The sequence below is a fragment of the Chlorocebus sabaeus genome, chromosome 20 (genome assembly GCF_047675955.1).
Source record: "Chlorocebus sabaeus isolate Y175 chromosome 20, mChlSab1.0.hap1, whole genome shotgun sequence".
In the NCBI taxonomy this organism is placed as follows: Eukaryota; Metazoa; Chordata; class Mammalia; order Primates; family Cercopithecidae; genus Chlorocebus; species Chlorocebus sabaeus.
This window is the reverse complement of record NC_132923.1, coordinates 103,439,450-103,458,687: the sequence shown is the minus strand read 5'-3', so window position 1 is coordinate 103,458,687 and position 19,238 is coordinate 103,439,450. Positions and strand designations below refer to the sequence as shown.

The 19,238-nt window shown below is 46.5% G+C and overlaps 1 protein-coding gene across 7 annotated transcripts in view; it reads right to left on the bottom strand.

The window, feature by feature from the left end:
* The window catches only part of CSMD2 (CUB and Sushi multiple domains 2), a 654,890-nt gene that overhangs the window by 123,303 nt on the left and 512,349 nt on the right, over window positions 1-19,238 (bottom strand). For all 7 annotated transcript variants that reach the window (XM_037996751.2, XM_007979489.3, XM_073007520.1 and 4 more), the window contains 4 exons: window positions 17,479-17,617; window positions 12,115-12,302; window positions 1,875-2,069; window positions 731-847 (listed from right to left, as the gene is read on the bottom strand). In XM_037996751.2, the coding sequence (XP_037852679.2) occupies window positions 731-847; window positions 1,875-2,069; window positions 12,115-12,302; window positions 17,479-17,617 (639 nt within the window). The remainder of the gene's footprint in view (window positions 1-730; window positions 848-1,874; window positions 2,070-12,114; window positions 12,303-17,478; window positions 17,618-19,238) is intronic.

The window sequence follows — 19,238 nt, the reverse complement described above, 5'->3', positions numbered from 1 at the left end:
CATCAATCGTGTTTAGACATGGTTGTTAGTCCTCCTACAAAGAGGAGATCCAGGAAGAAAGAAGCCAGCCTGGTCACCTGGTTGCCCTTCATCTTTCTGAATGCCTCCAGGGCTGGCGGGATTCTTGAATGTCCCCACTGCCAACAAGGTAATGAGCTTGGTTTTTTCTGCCCACATCTCTTGGAATCTGGAAGTTTCTCTGTCTTCCCAGGGCACTGGCCTGTTTTTCACTTTTTTCTTGCTTGTCCTACCAATAGCTTCTGGATCAGGCTTTGGTTCTCAGATGGGACGCCAGAATGATGTGGTTCCTGGTCTCCCTCACCTGCACTTTCAAGTCCAGCTCCATCCCATTCCTTTCCTCCCTCCTGCTCCTTGGCCACTCACCCTGGGTTCCTAACAGGTCTAGATCTGCGGCACCTCCCTTAGGACTTGGGCCATACTGGGTAGCTCCCTGAGGCACCTTGCCTTCCCTCTGTCTTGGCCAGTTTCTCACCAACCCTGTCCCCTTGGTTCTGGCGGGGCTCACTTATGCCCTTCTGCCCTCTGTGTCAGGAATGTATTCTACAGCCCGTTTTAGAATGTCAACACTCAGCTGTCCTTTTTGGGAGACAGTTCTGCAGTTCCCACAATGGGGCTGCATAATTGGGAGGAGTCTGAGGAATTGTCCATTCTGGAATGAGGGTGAGGAGTCAGAAAACATATGAACAACAACAACAACCCAAACCCATACCATAGTCCTTGGGCACAGTAACAAAATACAAGCAGATCTGTCCACTGGTGTAGTTCTGGGGGTAGTTGGGGGACAAGACCACTCCGTCCGAACCCACATACTGTCCCCCACAGGGGGCTGAAAGAGAAAGAAATAGAGAGTCAGGTGACCTTGTGGGCCTCTTACCAGTGACCATCCTTTGTTCTGCCCCAGCCTGAACTTCTGACCCCAGTAGGGCTGCCCTGAGGTGTGCGGCCCCTAGCTTGGAGAAGGGAAGTCCTGTGGACCCTGCCCTGCCCAAGGACATGCACCCCTGGCCTGGCATGTGGCCTGAAACTTGCCCTGGAGCTACCGAGGGCTCTCTTGGGCAGGTGTCAGTTCTTGCCCTCTACCTATTAACCCTGGCATTAGTCCCTGAAGTCACAGCCTTAGGGAGCATATTAGGAACCTCCTCTGCTTACATGTGGAGCCTAGAAATGATCTGCTGCCCCTGGCTGACATCTGACCTGGAGAGTGAGTGTCAGCATGAGCAGGGAGCTGAAACTTCCCTGGACTAACCCCATGGGGAGCAGCCAGGCCATGTGACCCGCCACCTTCTGTTCCCCTCCACCATGCCCAATTTCCACAAGGGGCGGGTCTGAGCCTGCCTCTCTTACCATGACAAAGGGGTACCCTTTGCTTTTCAATGGGTGGTCACCAAGCTCTTAAAGCCCTGCTACTCATTCCTATCCCTCTTGTCAGGACCCCCATGGTTCACCCAGACGCACCTGGAATCAGTGCACTCCGCCAGCCTTACTTTGATATAACTGATCTCTCAGTGATTTTCCCTAGGCCTAGGAACTAGTCCAGGGGCCACCTTTAAACGACTTCTCCCTGGTGTGAGCCCCCTGATGTGGCATGTCTGGAGGCCTCTGTTGAGGGCATGAGCAACTATGTGAATGGTGGTGGGGACACCATGTGATCTGAGATGACACCTTGACAGGAACTGCACACCTAGTGAATTATAAGCCACTTCTGTACACATCCACAGCAAACCCAGGTGTGCCAGGCTTGGAGGAGCCAGCCTTGAGGACCATGCCCCCTTCCTTTCCCTAGCCCACAGCGCCTTCTGCCGCTGGCATGCCCTCAGTTCCTCAGACCCCTGCCATCCCCGGGCTCCCACCACCTGTGCAGACTGGCCGAGGATTGTTCCACACGGGCTTCCCATCAGGCCCCAGGATGCAGCTCAGGGTCGAGGCGCCCTCAACTTCGTAGCCCGCGTGGCAGTAGTAGGTGACAGAGGAGCCCAGCTTCAGGTCGGACCCCACCCGCGTGCCGTTCTTGATGGAACCAGGATCAAAACATGACTCCCGCGGGTTTTCTGGGAAAAAGAAACACAAACACGTGCACACACACAGAGGGCTCATGAGGAGGCTATTCTTGGGCTGCAGGGCCCATGAGGAGAACCCGACTTTAATTAGCCACAGAGCACACAGGGATGCATGACTGTGGTTCCTCTTCCCCCCAGGTCTAGAAACGTCTCTAAATTTGGGTAGAAATTGAAGGATGGAAATCACATTGAAGAGGGCAATTTCCCCGCCTCTCCCCATATTCTTCCCTTGACCTGCAGAGGAAGGAGCCCCAGCAAAATCCCTGAGGCCCTCTCTCATCCCCTGCTCGCTCCTCCTAAAGGGAAGCATGTGTTTCTCTGACTGGTGGGGGCTGACGGTCCCTGGCCCACATCTCGGCTGCCAGCAGGGTCATTGTGGTAAATGTCAGTGCTTAGGCACAGCCCACCCCTTTGCTCATCTTTGACCCCTCACACTCAGCAGCCTCCTGGCGTTTCGTGTTCCCCTGAGAAGCAAGGCAGACAGTCTGCTTTTGGAGATGCTCTTTCTCTTCCTCTCTCTTCTGCCCCGTCTGTACCACTGGCTGGGAAGTGGAGCTGGCATCCATTCTGCAGGCCCAGTCATACCCATCTGTTGCAGGTACTTCTGAGTGCATGGATACCAATACTTAGATTCAGGGAGGAAGTACGAAACCCACTTCCACCTCTGGGTTGGGTTACCTGACCGGTGGGATAAGTTGATGTCTCCAGTGCAGTTTTCCAGGGCTTTGTATTGGGTATTTGGTGCTTGCCAGTTTATGAAAACGACAGTATTTTTTCATGTGGCTATTGATCCTTATACGTCTTCTTCCCTATCAGTCCTACAGTGACGTGAGTAACAGTCCTCTACTCTGTCCCTCTGCACCAGACAAGACAGCTCTTGACATTGCCTGTGGCTTGGGAGTACTAGTCCAGGTCCCAAATCTCTGTAGGACGCTCTCCAGCATCCCTCACCATCAGCTGGAAATCCCGAGCAGCCCCTGGGAGCCCATGCTCATGCTTCTATGCACGATTGCCTTTCCTCATTTGTTCCTGTTCCTTAGGACAGATTTTCTGTTCTAAGATAACTGATGGTCAAGAGGGTTGTCACCAGGGCTGGGAAGTAATAGGACACAGCTGAGGCCAGTCAATACCAGGGATATGCAACTGAGTATCAGGTTGATTGATGAGCATTTTGGAGGATACATTATTGGGGGGCAACAGAGAGGTCTAGAGATGGGGACTCACAAAAGGGTGCTGACAGTCCTTGCAGAAGGACTCAGAAATTCAAAGAGTGGAGCTGAGGAGAGAAGAACCAGAATAGAAGGGATCAGAGTTCATTCATCAGAGATGAACGGCTCAGGAGGAATTTTGCTGAGGGTGGTCCTTGTCACCTGGGTACCTTCTAGATTACCTACACAGGAGGCAGCGCTGCTTGAGGCTGTCACTCAGCTGCCAATCATCTGGTTGACTGATGGGATGGGACTCTGAGAGTCTCACTCTTGCACGGGAGCATATGAGACCATCCTGCACCTTAAGTCGTTGCCCACAGCTGAGAGTGGAGCAGCTCTGGATGCACTACTGGATTTAAACCCAAGTGGGACCCAGAACGTGGCCACTCATTGCAGGGAACTCCTCAGCGGTTTCCCCATGTGCCCCGTGATGCATTGCCTTGACCTCCTGTATCAAATCTGTCTTCTCCATATGCCTAGTGGCTCCGGCCAGAATAGAGCTGGCCACTGGGTGACCCATATGTGAGTCACAGAGATCCAGGGATCTGTCATCATGTCTTTTGTTTCTTCTATCCTTTTTATAAATTCAAAGTGGGTTAAACCTTAAAGTTCAGAAAAATTAAGTAACTTGGAATCAAAGTTCACACAGCTCATAAGAGGCAAAACTAGCTGTAGTCCCCAATAACCACTTTCCCCACCTTCATCCTTCAATAACAGAACTCTGATTTTATCCGGAACTTCAAGGCATCAGTCAAATTCTACATTTCCCAGCCTCCTGGGCAGCTAGGTCTGGACAAAGAGATGTAAACACGAGTTAGATCATGTCTGCTGAAAACAATCCAATAGCCTCCTGTCTCACTCGGGGTAAAACCAAAATCCTAACAGGCCTTCAAGGCCCTGCACATGTGGCTCCAGTAGTCCCCTCTGGGACCTCAGCTCCTGTCGTCTCTATGCTAGCTTTGCTCCAACCACACTGGCCTGTGGTCTTTGTGGCTCCCTCTCTTACCTCTTTCAGGACTTAGCTCAATTTCGCCTTCAGTGACACTCTTTGAGCAGCTACTTAAAATTGCAGTACTCCTCTCCCCAATGCCCCCAACACTCTCCTCTGCTATATTTCTCTCCACTGCAGTTAATACTCTCATCGACTCTATATTGACCTTATTTTTTTCTGTCTTCCTCTACTAGAATATAGATTTTAGAAGGGCAGCTGTTCAGTTTTGTTCACGGCTGTATTCCAGTGTCTGTCACATGGTGGGCACTTAATAAATATCTTCAGTGGATTATTGTGGAACTTCTAAAAAGGCTGCTTAAGGGAAGTTGACTCAGCTGAGGGAAATGCCTATTGGCCTTTCCTTCTTTCCATCTTTCCTCCTTCTCTCAGTCTAGAACTCAGACATGATGGCTGGAACCTCAGTTGCCATCATGGATCTGAAATAACCTTGAAATGGGATCCATGGACTAGTATGGTAGAGTAGGGAGACACAAGGAGCCAAGGTGGAGTTCTCTTATCAATCCTGGGCTCTGTCCTCCAGATTTCTTTTATAGGAAGGCTGATCAACGTCTACTTCGTTTAAGCAACTGTGTTTTTGGGTAACTGCTGCACCAGCATTGGACCCTAGCTGGGTATGACTGGCCCAGAATTTTACAGATGTCAGAATGTCCTTTCTTTCCTTATTTGTGTGGCAAACTCCTACACTTTTAATGCCACCTTCTCTCTGGCAGAATTCTGTTTTTCTTTCCCTGGTTATAACACGTATCACACTATTTTGGTAGCTTTGGTAAGGGTATTTCTTTCTAGTAGGTTCTGAACTCCTGGAGGAGAGGGTTCATCACTTAGTCTTCTCATAACCCTGGCAACTAGCACAGAACTTGGCACCAAGGCTGGCCCTATTTGACACATAACAGAGGCTTAATAAATGGCTGCTGAATTGTTTGGCTGAATACTTTGAGGCTTGGAAAATCAACAACCACATCAATGATTCCAGCTACAGACTCTATTCTATATTTACTCACACGTAAGAGAAAGATGAGCTCATCATCCCAAGCATTACCACATTAATAATAATGACAAGGATAATGATAGTGATGATAGCCCCTTACATAGGAATATCACTTCATAATTTTCAAGGCACTTTCCAAACCGTTATCTCATTTGTGTCTCACAATACCCTCTGCAGAAGACAGGGCCAGTTATGCTCATATTCAGTTTATAGATGAGGAATATGGTGATCAGAGAGGCTAAATGAGTCTTCCAAGTCTTTCAGCTATTTAGAGGTAGAATTAAGACCAAAATCAGGTCTTTAGTCAGCCAAACCAGAGCTCAGCTGTGATTGATAACACTCAATGACTAAAACATCATGGTGATTTTAATAAATAAAACCAAAGCCCTTCAAAATAGGAAAACGAGAAGAGCCAGCTTCTCTGGTCCTAATAGATGAGGCTTACTTCCAAACCTTAAAACTGCAAAAATCTGAAAACAACCCAAACATTCAACCAGTAAGGAACTGGTTACAAAGGGTGGATTAGGGCCATCTACTGAAACACTAGCAGCTTTTTAAAAGAATAGCACTATTCTTTGAATACTGATATGGGAAGGAGTCCAAGATCTATTCTTGGGCTCACATACAAAAAAATCAGATTACAGATGAGTACCTATGGTGCAATCTCATTCATATAGAACAAGGATCAGCAAACTACAGCCCACAGGTCGGTGGCTGCCTGGTTTTGTAAATAAAGTTTTGCTGGAACACAGCCATTTGTTTACATATTGTCTGTGGCTGCCTTTAGCATTACGAAGCAGAGCTGAGCAGTGGCAACAGAGACCATCTGGAGTAAAAATACTTACTCTCTGGCCCTTTCCAGAAAAAGTTTGCCAACTCCTGGTGCAGACTTTACATTACTTTATGTTTATAGAAAATATCCAAAATAAGATTCCAAGCTGTTAATAATGGTATTGCACGGGATGATGGTATTTGGGGGCATGCTAAGTCTTTAAGAGTATATCTTATATGCTTTTATATTGTTTTATTTTTCCAACTAACATGCATTCCTTTAAAAGGAGGCAGAATGGAAGATAGTTCTATTTTGCATTTAAGAAGAATGACCCCTAACAGCAGCAGGTGGTGGGAATAGGGGTGGTAGCCAGTGTGGCCATAGCTTCCAGGCCTACAGTGTTACTTCCAAGGGCTTGAAAGAGAAAATACATGCTTTTTAGGACCTTCCATTAAGAATCAATTCACTTTGGTCTTTCCCGTGTTATTTCAGATTCTCTAATACACACTTCAAACTCTTCCCTCTGAAACGCCCCTGGCCCCCACTCTGGCACAGAGGGCTTCTACTTAACCTTTAGGGCTCTGTCTGAATGGACTCTGCTCAGAGAGGCCTTCACTAACGACCCTTCTGATTTCTTTCTCAGAGAAGCCTGTTGTTTTCTTTCCTAACTTCTTATGCTTCTTACTTCTTGCTGTTTCCCTCACTCACCTGTAAGTTACATTAGGGTAGGGACCATGATTACTTTGCTCCCTGCTGTATTCTCAACACCCAGCACAGTGCATGGCATGAAGTGGGAGTCACCAAGCATTTGTTGAATGAATGAATATATCTCGCATGTGCGTGGATGTTTCAGCACGTTCCTGCCTAGGAAAAGGCTGCCACACATGCTGGTATATGAGAATAAAGGGCCTTCCACCCCACTGGTTCTGTTGATATCCATGGCCTGGAGAAAGACACACACCTCCCTGTGACTCTATTTTAGTAACTGTATCCAAAAGACAGGATCCCTGCTGTTCTCTGTTTCCTTTTAGCAAAGGGTAAAGCCACCTAGGAGGATGAATTCAGAATAGAAGTGCCTCTGATCAATGGTCTAACAGAAATCCACAGATGACATGACTGCATTCAGAATCATCTCCTAGAAAGTCTGCCCAGAGATGACTAAGACACTACAATCACCCTTCAGAGGCAACAGAGACATCTAAACCCCACCCCTCTTTGCCTTAGAACCAGGTGGGCTTCCAACATCTCATCTACCAAAGGGTCCGTCAGTCTAGTTGTCATGAGGATGTGAATTCCATGGAGGCAGAGACTTTGTTTGGTTTCCTGGTCTGTTCTAAGAAGGTCTGGCACGTGGTAGCTGCTCAATTCGTATTTACTGAATGAATAAACAAATAAAAATGCCTGATCTGCTCCTGCCCCTTCTGCAAAAGCCTAATCCCATGATGCTGCTCAGTGGACACTTGAATGAAGCCTGGTCCCTCAGATGATCCTTTGGGATCTGAAACTGGAATATAAATTGGGAAGTGATTCGAAGCCAAGAGTGATCCAGGTACGGTGGCTCATACCTGTAATCCCAACACTTTGGAAGGCCAAGGTGGGCAGATCACTTGAGGTCAGGAGTTCGAAACCAGCCTGGCCAACATGGCGAAACCCCATCTCTACTAAAAACACAAAAACTAGCCAGGTGTGGTGATGTACACCTGTAATCCCAGCTACTCAGGACGCTGAGGCAGGCGAATCACTTGAACCTGGGAGGTGGAGGTTGCAGTGAGCCGAGATTGCGCCACCGCACTCCAGCCTAGGTGACAGAGTGACGCTCCGTCTCAAAGAAAAAAAAAATGTCAAGAGTTGAGACAGCCACACTTATCCCAGGAGAATGGAAAAGCAAGGACAATTGATCTGTAGGGAGGGGAGAATGTAGCAAGTGCTTAGAAGGAGGCAGGGAGGAGAGAGAACGATCCTGGAGTGTGGGTGATGGTCTCGGTCTGTGCCTCTGCCATCCTGATTCCAGTCCTTTGGGAGTTGATGCTTTCTGCCCTTGGGCTCTGTATTCTAAAAATATTTTGCTTTTTTTGTGTCAGAGTTGTTGTTATCTGTATTGTTAAAATATAGAAATCTTTTAGCTTAAGTTACTTAGGTTGTTAGTTGTTTTCTTATAATAATGTCTCCTTTTTGTGTCAGATTGTTTTGAGTGGGTTTCTGTTTCTTGTGTTTTTATGATAAGTTACCCCTTTGCTTAAATTGCTCTGAGTGGTTTTTTGATTTGAAACTAGATATTTCCTAAGATTCTACCAAACTGTTTCTGCTTCTCACTCGGGAAGCTGGGTGTGGAGAAAGTCCCCTGGTCTCTCTGCCTTGGGTCAGAGGAAGGGTTAATCTCAGAGAGTAATTTCCACTGTGCTAAGCTCAACTGAGTCCAGCAACATCTCTCTATGTGGGGCTCTGGTAGGCCCCTTTCACCTTCCTGAGCAAGACCCCTGAAGCCACAGCTCCCAGGATACTCAGACTTTCGGCGTTAACAGAGCCCCGGATCTCTCTAAAAGACATGGACACTGATGCCTCCTGGATGCAGAGGCCAATTCTGCTTTTCCTGAGGACCCAGCCCTGCCTCCATGTGGAGGTCCTCAGTGGGCTGCTTCTCCATCTATGGTTCCCTCCAGACTCACAGGGTGTGGAATGTCTAAGTTCTTTGCCATGGACTGGTAAAGCATATGGGACACATACATCTATCACAAATATTCATATTATAAATATCCCACACTTATTACATGTGCAAAACATTATGCTCACACTTTATATCTTCAGCAAACAGAAAAGAACATGTACTGTGTTCCCCTGGGTTAGCCCCATTCTCCCTTCCAAACAAAGGCACAGCAAATGCAATACCAATGACATAGTAGGAAAAAGGAGGTGGGATGAAAGTGGGTGGATCAAAGTACATGTCAAGTACTTATTGGCACTGGGCACTCTGCTTGGTGCTGTGTCTATTTGCTAACCCTCACAACAACTCCTTCATTTAGTGTCACTGTCTCTTTTTTGTGGATGAGGAAGCAATGCTCAGAGAAGTTAGGCAACTTGTTTCAAGCCATACAGTTATGAAGTGATGGAGCCTGCCCTATAAAGAAAGATATTGTGCATGGGAGAATATCATCAAAGCCATGGGACCTGATAGCAAAGTAGACCCATTCCAGGAAACCAAGAATCCTGGCATAGGCAGAAGCAGACCAGAGGGTAAGGCAGGAGTCCCTGGGTTCCACCAAATGGGCTACTAGACCAGAGGCCCAGGGAGATAGTACAGGGTGACTAATATTAGGAGGTGTGTAGTCTGGGAAGAAAAGAAGGAAGGAAGGAAGGAACTAATGAAGGATGCTTGAGGCTTTCAATAGGCACCTGCCACCCCTCAAACACACATAGTTAGCTTTATCTTGGTACTTGCACTACAGAGCCTCATAGGGTGATGCGGGATGCGTCTGTAGGCTGTGCCTCTCTTCTCCCCTCTCTCCAGTAATTGGCTGCTTGGCTGACTCAGATGGCAGCTGGGGAGGTCTTATTCCCTGGGTTATGGTTTAGTTCTAAAGACTCCTCTAGATACCACCTTGGATCAACAGGTAAAAGTGGAAAGAGGATTTGAAAGTATGGCTCTCAGACCATGAATTTCCCTGAAGAAGACCTGGGGAGAGATGGCCACAGTCAGGTAGCCATGAACAAGGTGACTGGAGAGGAAGCTGAGGGGGTTTCTACCCAGTAGCTTACTGTATCCAGGGAAGCTGAAATGAAATCATCTTATAAAAAATGAGGCTGACAGGGGTGACATTTGGGGTGAAGTTTGGAATCTCTGCCAAGAAGAACTCAGTTGGGTCAAGTCAGAGGCTTCTCTGGTGGTTGCTAAGACTTGGCTGGGGGAAACGACATCACCTGTAGTGACTCTAAGTATCATGTTTGTGCAGCTTCGTCTGGGTGTCCTCAGCCATGTGGGTGTGGGTTCAACAAAGGGTACAGTTTTGCAAGGTGTATGCACTTGGAGGACTAGGGGGCAGGCAATTGAGGGTACTGATGAGAATATGAAGGAAGAGATGAATAATAAGAAATGGTGATGACATGGGAGTGGGGATGGTGGTGGTGGGAGCAATGGAGGTCCCAGACTGGGTCTAAGTCATGGCTTCTGTTAGAATTCCAAAGTGTCTGACTGTGCTGATATCAGTGTGTGGAAGAGGGTTTGGGCCCAGGAGGTTTACCAAATGGCAGGTGCCTGCAGGCAGAGAGGATGCCAGAATATCCATTCCCTAGGCCAGCCCCATGAGGCAAGAAGACTACAAGTAAAACATTCTCCATTTTGCGCACCAGTCTTCTAGAACTGTACCTGGCAAACAGGAGATAATCGAGAACTATGAGGAGTTCAATGAGTTGATGGATATGGAGCACTTAGGATGGTGCTGGCAGCGGGCAAACACTAAGTCTGCCATTGTTCTAATTAGTGTTATGTGAGCTTATGTGAGATATTCCCAGGGGTGGCCAGAAATATTTAATTAGGGGACACTTTAAAAGGTATCTGAGGTCCTATGTTATGCAAGTGGGGAACATGAGCCAGAAAATTTTTAATTTTAACTGGTAATGTGACCCCATTTGTATGCTCAGGCTGATGAGGCCTGGGTGAACCTGGGTTATAGTTACAATAACAAAATTTATCATTCCCAGAGCATCTGTAGAGTGTTTAGTATATATGGAGCATTATACATATATACACACACACACACACACATATATATTATATATATATAAAATATGCATGTATAAAATAGCTTTTAATCTTAACCTCCTGCAACATAATTATTACTAGCAACACTTTGTAGATGATGTTCCAAGAGATAATAACTTGCCCAGCTCACAAATCAAGCAAGGAAGGGAGCTGGGATTTAGATAATGGGATTTGAGATAATTAGTGAAGACTAAAAGGTCAAAAAGAGATAATAGCGTAGAAGACAGTGGAGTGCTCGAGAGCCTGGAACTCCTCTTACTACACTAATAATATTTGAACATTACAGAATGCGTGATATGTGCCAGGAACTGTACCACGGACTTTCATGCATGCACTCACTGATCTTTCCATCACTATGAAGCAGGAATTTTCCTACCATGGTTTTATAAAGGAAGAAATGCCCGAGGCTTCAAGAGGTTCAATATTTTATCCAAGGTCACGCACATGTTAAGTCGTAAACATGAACTTTCAATCCAATTAATTTGACAGTCAATGCTCTTAACCGGGCAGGGACAGCCTGTTTTTGTAAGTGAATTTTTCTTAGAATGCAGCCACGCTCATTTGTTTATATCTGTGGCTGCTTTAGCACTACAGTAGTAGGGCTGAGTAGTTGTGATAGGTAAACCTACAATATTTACTATTTTTAAGAGAAAAATTTTTGACTCTTTCGACCACAACACTGTTGAACTTGCCTTAATTAGCACAGACATGCCTTAATTAGCACAGCTGGAAGGATGAACAAATGTGATCAGGAGGTATCAGAAAGTGACCAATCTATGACGAGGTGTCAGAGTATGGCCAAGGAGTGTCCTTGGGACACAGGTCTAAGCACCGTGACCCTAGGATTAGGTGGGCTGTCCATAGGGATGCTGAAGTTACCCAGGATGGTGAAAAGCTCTGGGTGGAGAGGAAGATTGAGCCTCATATCAGAACCCTCTTTAGTGAAGTGGAGTACCCAGGAAGATATCAGCTGATAGCTATGAAGTGAGGGTATGAGGCTGAAGTAGAGTTAGGAATGACCCTCATTAAAAAAGAGGAGAAGAAGAGTAGTGGTTGGAAATAGATGGGGTGCAAAAATAATGCTGGTCCCCTTTTTCCCACCCCTGGAGAATACAGGCGTGAAAGACTAAGCCATCTGGGGGGCCTCAGGAAAGGCAGGTTTCTGCAGGCGGCAGCAGTGCTAGGGTTGGTGTGGGTTTGCCGTGGTCCAGTCCAGGCTCTCCTCACTACGCTACACTACTTACCCTCTGCCATGTTGGCTGGACCTATCCTTAGTACTCTCTGGCACCAGGGCCCTTACCTGTATAGTCAATGACGAAGCCAGCATTGCTCACAGATGCATCGCTGCGGAAGGCGAGGAAGAGGCTGTTGCTGCTGCTTTCGATGCGGCCTGGGAGCTGGGAGCCATAGAAGCTTCCTATGAGAGGGCTGAGAGAGTCCCGTCCGTCGTAGATATGGAGGAAGTCATAGCCAGGCTCCAAGTTAAAGCTGGGGAACAAAAACATCCCACCCCCACCCCACTAAGGTCAAATAAAGGCTTTTGCTGGGGTCTTAGGCTCAACCAAAGCATGGGGCCTCCCGGGGAGCAAGCCCACCATCCCACTGGTGCCCAACCCCTGAAGACTGGCTGGTGGGAAGGGAGAAGATGAGGCCCTGATGACCTCAGTCAGGTGAGAAGATGGAAGAGGTAGGCTCAGGGGCAGAGGAGCCAGATTCCAGTCAGTGTCCAAAAATCTGGAGCTGAAAACCTAACATCCTCCTTATACAGAAGGGAAAATGAGTTGCCAACTCTAGACACCAAGTTGTCAACCAAAGTAGGTCCAAAACCCAGGTCTCTTACCTGACACTAATGTCCTTATACTGTGCTGTTCTGAACCTCATTTTCTAAGAGAGAATGAACCAACTAGGGAGCCATTCTCAGGGAGGAAGGGGCCTGTTACCATGAAGGACCCTAGCTTCGTGCCTTCATCCCAAGCCAGTGCTCCAGCTCTCCTCAGGGTCTGCTATTGCCCCACTCCTAGGACCCACAAATGTCCTCACCCTTAGCTATTCTGACCCTGGTGTGAGGGAAAAATCCATTTTAAAAACTTAGATGAGCAAATTGAATATTTGAGTTCATGAATGTAATTTATCCCACTGGAATGGCTCAAGTGAAAATGATGGAAAATGCATATTATGAAAAAATTATGCATGGAGTTCAAAAGTTTTTTGTATCAAAATCAACTCACACTAACTTGTTAACATGTCTGCATAGGATCTAATGTGAAGCATTAAAAAGGACAAGATATCAGCTTAAAAAAAGCCTCTATCAGAGCAACATGAATTCTGCTAAAATTGAAGCAAGAAAAAACATCAAATTTATGGTGATGCTTGGGTAGAAGGACGGTGATGTCGCTGATGCTTTACAAAAGGTTTATGAGGACAATGCCTCAAAGAAATCAGCAGTTTACAAATGGATAACTTGTTTCAAGTAGGGAGGGGATGATAATGAAGATGAAGCCTGCCAAGGCGGATCTCCACATCAATTGGAGAGGAAAACAATTAATCTTGTTTGTATCCTAATTGAATAGGACCAATAATTAATAGCACAAATGAGAGCCAACACCATAGACATCTTGACTGGTTCAGATTACACAATTTTGACTAAAAAATTAAAGTTGACCAAATTTCTACTTGATGGGTGTCAAAACCATTGTGCCTAGGTCAGCTACAGACAAAGGCAGAGCTTTCAATGGAAATTTTAAAAATGTGGGATCAAGATCCTGAAACATTTCTCCCAAGAACAGGAGATGGAACATGGATTTACCAGTACAATCTTGAAGACAAAGCACAATCAAAGCAATGGCTACCAGGGAATGGAAGTGTCCAGTCGAAGCAAAAGTGGAGCAAAGGTCAAGGTAATTTTTTTTTTTTTGATGCTCCAGGCATTTTGCAGTTGATTTTCTGAAGGGCCAAAGAATGATAACATCTGCTTCTTAGGAGTTTGTTTTGAGAAAGTTAGCTAAAGCTTTAGCAGAAAAATGCTTCAGGAGAGAGTCCTTCTCCCTGACAACAATGCTCTTGATCATTTCTCTCATCAAACAAGGGTAATTTTTCAAGAGTTTCAATGGGAAATCATTAGGCATCCACTTTACAGTCCTGATTTGGCTCCTTCTTATTGCTTTTTGTTTCCTAATCTTAAAACATCTTTAAAGGGCACCCATTTTTTCTTCGGTTAACAAAGTAAAAAAGACTACACTGACATAGTTAAATTACCAGGACCCTCAGTTCTTCAGGGATGGACGAAATTACTGGTATTGTTGTTTACAAAAGTGTCCTGAACTTGGTGGAGTTTATGTTGAGTAATAAAGTTTATATTTTTTATTTTTATCTTAAATTCAATTTTTCCACAAACTTTTTGAAGTCCCCCATATGCTTGCGCTCTGGTGCAGCAATTCCACTCTTAAGTATATATCTAACAAAGGCAATTGATACCAATCAAGTGTGCAAAGATGAAAACAATAGATAAGTAAATGAGCTTGCAGAGAATAGATTTCAGATGCAAATTTGCTCATGCCCAGTCACGGACTGGGATACTCAGGTACAGCAAGTCCTTAGCATTGTCCACAGGCTCTCAGAAACCATGACTTTAAGTGAAATGACATAAAACAAAAGCAACTGTTTGTTTCTCATCAACACACAGGCTGGGCACGGTGGCTCATGTCTGTAATCCCAGCATTTTGGGAGGCCAAGGTGGGCAGATCACTTGAGGCCAGGAGTTCGAGACCAGTCTGGCCAAAATGGCGAAACCCTGTCTCTACTAAAAATACAAAAATTAGCTGGGTGTGGTGGCATGCACCTGTAATCCCAGCTACTCGGGAGGCTGAGGCATGAGAATTGCTTGAACTCGGGAGGGAGAGATTGTGTGAGCCAAGATTATGCCACTGTACTCCAGCCTGGGTAACAGAATGAAACTCTGTCTCAGAAACCAAACCAAACCAAACCAAACCAAACCAAACCACACAAACCAATATAATGAAATGACATTGAAGGAAACATTTGAGGACCTGCTGTACTTTATTTTACTTAAAGTCACAGTTTCCAAGAACCTGTTGATGACATTGAGGACTTATTGTATTCTATTTGAGATTGAGAGTAAAATGACTGCTCTACCCTTTGGCTAAGATATATAGCAGGGGGAGGAGGCCAAGCATCTCTAGGACAAAGGAGATAAGGCAGGCTAAGAGACAGGATGGAGGAATGGGAGGCAGGGGGCGCAGAGCCAGATGTGCACTGGCCTCCTTCCCACCTGGCACCCTGTCACACTGGTGTCAGTTGCGGGCTCACCACACTACTGCTGGGTGACGTGGTTTTCTTGCCCCTGTAATTCAGCTTCTTGACATCTGCTTTTATGAAAGTCACCAGTGAAGGGTTTTGGAGGGAGTCAGTCTTGGTCACAAATGATGGCATCACCACTTCCTAACTAACTGCCTTCTTTCTGTCCCTCCCTTCCTTCCATCATCAAATTTTGAGCACCCTCGATATTCCAGGCACTGTGCAAGGTGCCAAGGACATGGGGACATGTCAGACACCACTTCTGCCTTCAAAAATTGATGGTGCTTTAGGAAGTGACAGACATGTCAACAACAAAATAATGTATAAAGTCAGCCCGAGGCAGAGCAGAAACACAAAGCAAGGTTCCTTGGGGAGGATGAAAAATCAAACGTTTATGGAGGAAATCAAGCCTGAACTGAGTCTTGGGAGATGAGAAGACCCTTAGAGATAGGACAAGGAGAGAACAGGAAGTTGCTGTGAAGGCAGAAACAGAGGCAAAGTCATAAGGGCATGAAAGAATCCAAGAGGCCCTGGAACTGCAAGGAGTTCCATCTCGCTGGAGCTCAGGGCTTAGGATGGGGTGGGCTTAGGATGGGATGGGGGGGGCTGACTGGAGAGGTAGGCAGAGACCAGTTTGTTTGGAATGAAACTCCGAACTTCGGGCCTTTATTTATAAGCAATAGAGGACCATGTTAGGATTTAAAAATAAAGGATCTGTTTGTTTCTTTGTTTTTGAATTGAGGTATGATTTATACCGTGTGAAATGATCAGCTCTAAGGTGTGCCACTCTATCAGTTTTGACATATGCATATCAAGATCCAGAACTGTCCCACCACTCCAGAGAGTTCCAAGTGCCCCTTCCCATTCAACCTTCCCTACCCTCAGATGCCAGCACTGATCAGAATTCTTCACCAGGGATTAGTTTTGCTGATCCTACAATTTTATACGAGTTGAATCATACATTATGTACTTTTTTATGTCTGTCTTCTTTCACTCAGCATAATATTTTTGGGACTCATCCACGTTGTTGCATGTATCAGTAGTTCATTCTTTTTTATTGCTGAGCACTGTCATTAGAGGATGTTAAAATGGAAAGTAGGGTGGTTATTTCAGCATTTTTGAGTGACACGATCACTCTGACAGCTAGCTAGGGGAGAGATTGGCATGGGAGGCAAGATGGGGCAGAGGAACCAACTAGGCGATGAGGGCAGTAATTCAGATGGGAGATGATAGGACTCAAACCAGGACAGGAGCTGGGAGGATGGAGAAGAGGAAAATACATGAGGAGAGTGAAGGCGGTAGAGGCTGCACGCCTCGGTTGCTGCTAGTGGAAGAAGCCGTGAGAGCAGGTGTCAACGCCAGCCCCAAGGCTTAGAACAGAGCTCTTCTGGGGGAGAAAAATATGCTTGATTTTGTACATGCTCATTTGCAGTGCCTGCAGGCCGCAGACAGAGATGTCCAACAGCTGGATAGCGAGGCTGACGCTCAGAATAAAGCCAGGGTGGGCGGCAGAATGGAGTCTTCCATTTATAAGAGGAGAGTGGAGACACAGGAATGACTGAATTTGTCCAGGAAAGGGGTGTAGGGTAAGAAGAGGAGGTTTGACAAAGCCCGGCAAAGGAAGATGGGTTAACAAGAAGTTCACATGACGTCACAGAAGAGCTTGGAGAACTGGAAAGAGTAACTTCATGCAAACCAAGCGAAAAAGCAGCCTAAGGATGGAAAGGGCGATCAAGAGGTGGAGTGGGATAAAACATGGAAAGGCCTTTTGTTTGGAACCAGGAGTTTGTGGGTGGCTTTTATCAGAGGAGTTTCCAGTAGAACCGTGGAGGCAGAAACCAGGTTCCAGTGGGTTGAGAGTGAATGGGAGGTGAGGAAGTAGATGAAGGCAGAGCAGTTCTTTTGAAGAGCTTTCCTGTAGCAGGAATGGGAGAGCAAGTGCAGGTACTAGATGCGGAGGTGCCTGGGACCCAAGCCGGCCCGTTTATACCTCTGGGGTGGGGTGGAAGGGGCCAGGGAAGCAGACTGGGAATGCAGAGGGCAGGGCAAGGGCGTCCAACAAAGGCCTCCTTTCCGAGTCCCAGTATCTTCAGAGGTAAAGAGGAAATACTAATTGCTTCCTCACTGATTACTACAAGGATTAGATGTGATGATATGCATGAGACCACTGAGCGCGGTGCCTGGCACATAGATGTTCAATAAATGCTAGTTTCTCTCTCTCGGCTTTTTCACCTCCCATGGAGCTGAGAACTCTGCTCACACACCTGTGAATACTCACCTGGAGACCCAGGTCCCAGAGCCCCTAGCTGCTCTGAACCCTTCGTCTCCCACCCGGGGGAAAGGTACATACATGTTAAATACCAGGGCGATGACGTAGTCTGGCGAGACGGTCACTTTCCAGTCACACTCCTTCCCTGGTGGGTAGGGTTCTGGGTAATTTGGTGACAGGATGACTCCAGATGGTCCTGTCAGGTCTCCCCCGCAGGGAGCTGAGGAGAGAAGAAGACGAGGGTGAGGCTGCCTCTTCACCCTGGGCTCATTTTCATGGGTGTTGCTAATGCACTATTGAGAGAGGAGGAGCTGAAGCTGACAGGCTGAAGTTAACCTGGCTTAGGGACTCAGGGGAAGGTGAAATGATGGAGTTCTACTTTGGAGTGGTGGGAATGTTTTGGAGATAGTGGTGGTGGTGCACAACATTTTGAAAGTACCCGATGCCACTGAACTGTTCATTGAAAAATGGGTAATTTTATGTTAGGTGCATAATAAATTATTTTTAAAAATACCTGGCCCTGTTGCTTCCTAGCAACAGAGTTCCTGTGAACTTAGGGAACTCATCTAGCCTCTCTGGCCCTTGATGTCTTTCCTGTCATAAAAAGAGACAATATCTTCTTTGTGGGGTGGTTGTAAAGATTATGGGACATGTCTGCTAAAGCATTTGGTAGAGAGTGAATGGTTGATAGATGGAGCCGGCACTGTCTGCACACCTATGAAGTACATGGCCTTCCTTCACTGTCTCATATCGGCTTCCAGGCGAGCTTTGTGGGTACTGACTGTGAGTTCCTGTGCACTCGATGTCAGGAGGAGTGGGAAACAGGCTCATGTTTGCCTGCCAAGCGCAGCTGGTCTCCTACGCTACCAGTGCTCCTGGCATCTGCTCACGGCTGCAGATACCTTCCAACTTTCCAAAAGGCCTTGTCCAAGAGTATGTGTGTACCTCAGTTGTATGGAGCTACTATTAATCCCCAATCAGTCTACATGGTCGCCCTCCCCTGAGATGACAGGTCTCTCAAGCAGGTGGGGAGGGAGAAAGTGGCCAGGTAACACAGCAACCTATTTACCTCGGGACCTTCTGGGCAGCTTCCCCAGAGCCTGGCTCAGGTCTCTTCCTCCATGGCTGGGGCTGCTGTACCGTGGCTTGAGGACTGGATAGAGTAAAAGCTGGGAAGTGTGTGAGGTCATTAGCAGGATGGCCAAGATTATAGGTGTAGTTTGGTATGGAAACCACAGGGCACCATCAGAGGTTGTAAACACTGAGCCCATAGGAACACAGAGAGCCATTTAGGGGCTGGCTAGAAAATCCAAGATGAGTCTTTGTGGGGAGAGCAAAAGGGTATACCTGACTCCAAAGTTGGGAGCAGCCATCGGCTTGTCATAGAGCTGAGCACTGCTGCTTTGGCTGTGTCGTGGAGCCACCTCCGGCTGTGGGTTTTACTCAGGGTGAGGCTTAAAGGGCTGGGTCAATCCCTAACAGGGTCTCAAACAAATGGTAGATCTTCAGGTCAGGCCACAAGAGCCCTAATGTGGCTGAACATAAAATTGGAGTGGTTGTGAGTAGTTTGCTTTTTGTTCCATGGGAAAATATATCCCAAGAACCATCCTGAGTTTCAGAAACACTCAAATAGGCATCTATTACGTATCAGACTTAACAAATCACATTTTAGATGCACTATCTCATTTATGTCTCATTAACAACTCAACGAGCAATGGATTATTCTTCCTGATTTATAAAGGAGGAAAGTGAGTCTCAGAAAGCCTAAGTAACTTGCCCAGAGTCACTCTGAGACTCAGACTCACACAGGACTGGCTCCAAAGTCTGTTGTTTTCCCTCTT